General features: G+C 53.2%; 1 protein-coding gene across 1 annotated transcript in view; it reads right to left on the reverse strand.

Moving 5' to 3' along the window:
* The window catches only part of LOC117028316 (TRIO and F-actin-binding protein), a 30920-nt gene extending 24002 nt beyond the window's left edge, over positions 1-6918 (reverse strand). Inside the window, exons 1-4 of the mRNA XM_033116711.1 lie at positions 6906-6918; positions 5494-5623; positions 622-668; positions 368-507 (exon numbers count right to left, since the gene is read on the reverse strand). Of these exons, the coding sequence (XP_032972602.1) occupies positions 368-507; positions 622-668; positions 5494-5623; positions 6906-6918 (330 nt within the window). The remainder of the gene's footprint in view (positions 1-367; positions 508-621; positions 669-5493; positions 5624-6905) is intronic.

Genomic DNA, 6918 nt, shown 5'->3' on the forward strand with positions numbered 1-6918 from the left:
ATGAAGACGGCTTGGAGAATGGGGGAGGAAGATGTAGTCTGAGAGAGGAGAAGATGGGAAAAGAAGGTCTTGGAGGAGCTGAGAGATGTGCCCATTAGAGGAGAGGCAGGGGGCTCCACGGCTGCAGGGTCAAGGCCCTCGGGGTAGGGGCGGGGGCCCTGAGCCGACTGCCCGCTGCTGCTCTCTCCCTCCGCCCTTAGCAAGGCCACACCTGTGAAGGCTGGTGCTGGGCTCACCCAGGGGGAACGGCTGCTCACCTCCGGGAAGGCCCCCCCAATCCTCCCCACCCCCCGGGCTGGCAAGGCCCTCCCCTACTGGTGGGACACAGCGGCCACAGCACCCTGCACCCTGCCTCCTCTCGGGTTACCTGGGCGGCGGGCTCCGGCGGTGGCGGCTGGCGGCTGTCAGCACCCTCGTCCCCGGGGGGCTCCGGCTCAGGCCCCCATGCTGCCGCCCTCCCAGGCCCCGACTCTGGGCCGTGGCTGCGGCAGCCCAGGCAGCAGAAACCTTAGAGGGGCCGGCTGCGGGAGCAGGGGCCCCTCATTACTGTTTCATAAGCCGGGGCCCAGCCAAGAACAATGCAGGACATGAAACCACAGGAACCTGATCTCCACAGCTCACCTGAGAGCTGGCTGGGCGGGGGCCTGGGAATGGGCTCCCTGGGGACCCTAGAGCCCAGCGCTCAGGGCCGAGGCCACAGCCTGGCCACAGCCCCAGGGTGGGCACAGACTCTCTGGGTTCCAGGAAGGCGGCCACTAGTAGGACCTGGGCAGGGCCAAGGAGTGGGGCGGGGGTGTTTGCCACACCATCCAAGCCAGAGAAGCCCGTCTGGGTTCAGTTTCGCCCCCTGCCCTGGAGCCAGATTCTGATCAGAGCTCGCAGCAGGAGGTGTCAGATCCACAGCCCGGCCTGGCGCCTTAGCCGCCCTGGGGACCTCACCGCTTGAATGAGGAAGGAGCAGTTCACGGGGCATTGCCAAGGGGTCCCAGGCCAGCTGGGCCTAGCAGGACCCCCAGCCTGTCACCTGTCATGGCACCTCCTCCCTGCTGTTACCTCCAGCCCCCATCACTACCCACCACCAGCATGAGCGGGCCCAGCAGCCAGTCCCTGGCTCTGATTTCTGTCTGGCGGGTCAGCATAGGCTCTGGCCTCAGACAGACATCAGGCCCAATCCTGGCACCTCCACTTCCCAGCTGGGTGACCTCAGAGCAGTGGCTTCCCCTCTCTGAGCCTGGGTTTCTCATCTACAAAACTGGACCGATAAGAGGACCCACCTCCTAGCGGTGTTGCGAGAATTAAATGAGGCAAAATTTGTAAAGGGCTTAGAACAGTGCCTGCTCTACACATCTTAAATACTGAGGGAGCCAAAAAAATGTAGACACATTTTAAGAAAGGAAAAAACTGTATTAAAATTGTCATATTCAATATATACCAATAACAAAAGTTGAATACAAGTCATGTGTATGCATTTTTTTGGCACCCACTGTATAATAGATAATGTAAAAACATTAAATAGAATTTTGTTAGTGTTAAATCGATAGAATATTAAATACACTCAAGAATAAATACATTAAGAAGGGATGTATGATGCCTGGCACACTGCAGGATCCTCTCACCTAGGCCCTCCATCCAGAACTTGGCCAGTACCTAGTCAAGGCCAAGTGATTTCCAGGGATAATCCCTTTCCCACCCCCAGTCTGTGGGAGACTCAGCTGAGAGTAGAGCAGAGACAAGATCCCGGGGAAGCTGGAGCAAGCTTTGGGGAGGGGCCTGCCCTGGGACCTAGGCCATTCCTGCATACTCCAGGGTAGGTAAAGATGTCCACCCCCAGGAGATACCTTTAGGCCCTCAGGACAGAGGTTGTGCCCAGGTGTAACTAGGGATCCAGCTGGGAACGGAACAGGCCCATTCAGGCTGGGGGAGGCTTCTGTAACACACAGATTTTGTGACTCCACATGCTTGAAACTGCTCAGCGATGAGCAAGACGGTCATTAGCACCAGATCCTGATGACTTGACAGCCTCTATCTCCAGCAGAGTCTGGCTCCTAAGCTCCATATTTCAGTTATTCCCTAATCTCCAGTGTGGCCCTCAGGCACCTCTCACTCACCACTCCAAACAACTCGAGAGGGATCTCCTATCCGAAGTACCTGCCTCAGGAAATAACTTAGACGTCAGCCATGTTCCACCTCCTCCTTGTTCCTCAGGTATTAAATCCTTTAGATTCTCCCGGTTCAATTAGTTCTGAAATGGGCCCATGTCTCTCCATCTCAAAGTCTCCGCCATCTCTGGCATGAGTAATTGTACCTTTTCCTCACTGGTCACCCTGATGCACTCTCACTCCCTGCACTCCATTCTCTGCCCTGCAGTCAGAGTGACTTTGGAAAATGCAAATCTGATCACATCACTCCCCTGTTTAAAAATCTTCAGTGACTCCCATGCCTCTCAGGAAAAAAGTCCCAAGTCAGCCTGTCCACAAGGCCCCAACCAAGGCCTGGAGAGACCAGCTCCCACCCATTCTCCATCCTTGTCCTGGGGTTCCTCTGCCCCTCCCCCTTCCTGGCCTCTCTCCATCCTCCAATATGCCTCCTCCTCTCTGCCTCAGGGCCTTTGCACCTACCATCCCTTTCCTCTGTTCTTCCCCTACTTCACTGGCCAATTACCAAGCTTCACCAAACAGCTGAAATGTCATTTCTTTGGAGAAACCTATTATTTACCCTCCTGCCACTTGCTGTTCCTTACAACATTTATCACAACCATAATTATGAGCATGATTAATTTCTTAGTCTTCATTTATCTTGCTAGAGTACAAGCCCCACGGACCAGGGACTGTTTCCCCAACACATAGCATGATGCCTGCACATTTTTAGCACCTATTCAATACGTGTGAACACGTGAGCTGGCCCGAGGTCTTGGCTGGGAAGTGGTAGAACTGAGACTAGATCTCAGACCTGTGTGAATCCAAATTTCTCGTCCTGTTCCTCACTTGTCATCTCCCCATCCATTGGGAGAGGTCATTTGTATGGGACATGGACCCATAGGGCTTTCAGGCATCTGTTCCCTGAACTTGGGGGTGAGGGTAGGGGAGCTGTTACTGCAGGTATCAAGACAAGTAGAAAGGAATCTCCCCGGTTTGCTTTTCTGGTCAGGAAGAAGGAAAAGAGGAAACTAACGTGTATTGAATTAATTACATGTGACTTGGGCTAAGCAGTGCCAGATGCCCTGAGTGAGAAGGCCTTCTTGCCCCACTTTATGTTTCAAAAGAAGGAAGCCAGAGGGGTGGCCAGTTTAGCTCAGTTGGTTATAGCGTGGTGCTAATAGCACCAAGGTTGCAGGTTTGATCCCTGCATGGGCCACTGTGAGCGGCGCCCTCCTTAAAAAAATTAATTAATTAATTGATTAATTAAAATAAATAAGTAAATAAATGGAGCTGTGACTCTGATAGAAATGTCCTCTCCAATGTTTAAAAAAAAGAGAGAGGGAAGCTAGAGAGGGTAAATGATCCAAGGTCACACAGCAGGGAAATGGCAAACCTAGCACTGGAGCTCTGGCCTGCCTGGCTCCAAAGCTGAACAGTGACTTGCCTTCAATGGCCACCTCTTGGAGACTAACCCCCTGCATGGCACTGGCTGCCAGGCTCCAGAGGAGCCTTAGGCCTCAGGACCCTCTAGGAATGACAGAGCCATAATGAGGCACGGCTGGAAGCGCCCATGGAGATTCACACGTCCCCTGCTTCTCATAGCGTGTGCACCTGCACTCTGGGTTCACGTGTATGGTTTACGCGTATCAGGACATCGATCTCAAAGTGAGAAAATGCCTCCCTTTCCCTTTCACTCCTTCAATACCTTCAAGGGGAAAGTCTTCGGTGGGTGCTAGGGTATTTTTAACGCTTTTCTAACACCTGCCAATTTCCCTTTTTAACAGAGAGACAGACAGCAGGACTCAGGCTCAGAGCCATCAGCCAATAATACTCTCAAGTTAGAATTTAATGATATTTCTGGTTTTTCTCCTTTTCTTTCTCTCTTTTTAACCTTCTACATAAAGGATACGATCCTGGTTTTCTATTTGTGGTGGTGATGTAAAGTTCTGTTTTAGTATAAGTGAAAAAAGGGTTAAAGAATAATAAAGTTAAAGAATAATAAAGTAAGTAATAGATTACATGAGGTGACGGCAAAGAAATCATAAAAGCAGGAGAATGACTGGCATTTAGGAAACATTAATGCGGTCCCACCACCCCTTTGTACAGCTGGGAAAACTGAGGCTCTGCCCAAGAGGAAGGCCAGTGTCTGGGTTCCATTGCAAGTGAGCGGTCCCGCCAGACCCCAGCCCATCACAGACTCCCCCACCCCAAACCATGCTGACCACTCGGGAAAGCCGGCCCACCTGGTGCCTTGCTCTGTGGGCCCCCTCAGGGTGCAAGCAGTTCTGACAGCAGCTCTGGGCCAGCCCATTGACCTCGAAGTGTTCACAGGGGCCATTCTCAGCTGCCCCCTCCATATTGGCTGAGTCAGGCCAGGGCAGCTCCTGTGATCCGATGGTGGCCCCTGGGAATGGGGGTGAGGCAAGGACCAGGTGGCTAGCTGGCAGCCCACCCGGACCCCAGCCCCAGTTTGCCCCTGGACTGGCAAGGGCCAAGGAAATAATGTTATCCATCCATTCATTCATTTGTTTATTTATTCATTCAACAAATACTCATTAAGCACCTACTAAGCACCAGGCACTCTGCCAAGCATTTCACATGTGATTTCTAGTCATTACTGCATTGTTGCTCCAAGTGTGTTCCGAGGACCCTGCATTAGACTCAGCCGTGCTGCTCGTAACATGCATATTCCCAGTTCCCTCCCCAGATCTGCCCAGTCAGAATCTATCTGGAGGTGAGGCCTGGGGGTGTGAAATTTTATAAAAGTCTCCTAGGGGATTCCAGTGTACCCCAAAGTTGGAACGCCCCTGCCTTACAGTTACCCTGCATTGTGGATAAAATGAGCGCCAATTTCAGATGAGGCAACGAAGGCTCCCCGAGGTTCCGTAACTTGCTGAAGTTCCCAGTGGCTGAACTGGATTCAAAGCCAGGTCTGTGCCCACCCCCCCACCCCACCCCGGAGGTGGTAGTGAGGGGCACTGGAATCACACTGCCAACTCACACAGTCCCTTGGAAACACTAGGAGTGAGGCAAAAGGCTGGCCAGGTATTTTCAGAGTTGAGGACAAAGTCATGGACGAAAGCGAACAACCTAAAGTCACACAAGTTTGTGGCAGAGCTCCGCCAAAGAGAAACCCTGGTGTTCTGACTCGAGCATAGTGCTGTCCCTTCCGTGCCACTGAGGGCTCCAATGCCACGTCTGGGGGCACAAGAAAGCCCTGACAGAAGAGTGACTTGAAGATGCCCTCCTAACGCACACAGAGCCCCAGGAGGGGATGGGGATGAGAGGAATCCATATCCACAAACACGCATGCCTCTTACGGAGCCCCCAGGTCACTGCCCAGAACTGTCCTCACCTGGACAGCTTCCTCCGCAGCGTTCCAGAGGGTCGGGCTTTTGCTGCCAATCTCACCGGAGAGCTGGGGACTTTCATGTCCTCCCCTGGGGCATCCAGGGCGAAGGCTCCTGGCTGCTCCACCTTCAGACCTGGGGAAGCGGAAGGGCACGGTGTGTGAGGAGGGGGCATCCACTGGCCCCTCGGTGGCCCCGGGGTCTCTGATCTTCTCTGGGCAGTCATCTTCCCGCGTCGCTCCCTGCTCCCAGTGGTAGAGCGGGCACGCATCTGTCCCGCCCAGCCAGGGCGGTTCTTTCCCAGTCCGGCCACAAAAAGAAGCAACGCCTCGAAAGGAGACCACCACTCAGGATGGCTCTACTCCACTTGCCCCTCACTGCTCCCTCGTCCTCCTCCCCACTCCCAACTGATTGGCAGAACCCTTCTCTGAAACGCACTTTAGGTGTGGATATAACAATGAAAAACCTTCACCGGACACGGCGGATGCCCCACCCAGAGAATGGACCCCTGGACCTCTCTCCATCCAGCCAGTCAACCAGTCCCTCCCCGTATCCCTTACCCCTCCACCTTTTCCTCCCTATGCTCCCCCCCCACCTCTACCCTCCACCACCCTTTCCGCTATGCAGAACCAACCTCGGCTCGGGTTTCCACGCACAGGGGGTGCTGAGGTGGGGTGCCGAGGTCACAGCCTCTTTATTTTAACAATGAATCAGAATGTTGCCCTGATTCGTTCAGGGGGTGAACAAAGACCACGCCCCTGCCACTTTTTCATAGGCTCGCTCTAGGTGCTTCATTTACATGAAGACTATGGGATTGGACAATCCGAGAACAAGGGGCGGGGCGGAGGCGGGCGGTGCCTACAAGCCTCGGAACGCGGGACTTAACGCACGTTTAAGCCTGAGGAGTCGGTCCGGGTCCCTAGGGGGACCTTGACAAGGATTGCACTGGCGACTCTGGCTCCTTCTGATCTCCTTCCCGTTGGTTCATTCCTGCTACAGTCCCCTAAACTGGCTTTCGCCTAGACCTTGGTCTAGGGACTTAACCTCTCTGTGCCTCAGTTTTCTCATCAGTAAAATGGGGGTACCACCATACTACTACCTGTGAGGATGAAATGAAATGCCCGGTTTTCAACGTCCATTTGCAACACGTCCACTGATGCGGTGCTTACAGAATTCACAGCTCTCCCTGTTTTAAAAGTCTGGCCCCCTCTTTAAGCTAACATATATTCTGCACTAGTGCCAGATCCTATTCCAAAAGCTTTACATTCATGAGGACATAGTGACCTGGAGGATTAAGTACCAAGATCTTCATTTCAAGCAACTGAGGATCAGAGAAATGAACTAACTTGCCAGTTTCACACAGCTAGTAAGTGGCAGAAGCAAGACTAAAACCCTTGGTGTGTCTGACTCCACTCACATTCACAGAGCAT

This window comes from Rhinolophus ferrumequinum, chromosome 10, assembly GCF_004115265.2.
Source record: "Rhinolophus ferrumequinum isolate MPI-CBG mRhiFer1 chromosome 10, mRhiFer1_v1.p, whole genome shotgun sequence".
In the NCBI taxonomy this organism is placed as follows: domain Eukaryota; kingdom Metazoa; phylum Chordata; class Mammalia; order Chiroptera; family Rhinolophidae; genus Rhinolophus; species Rhinolophus ferrumequinum.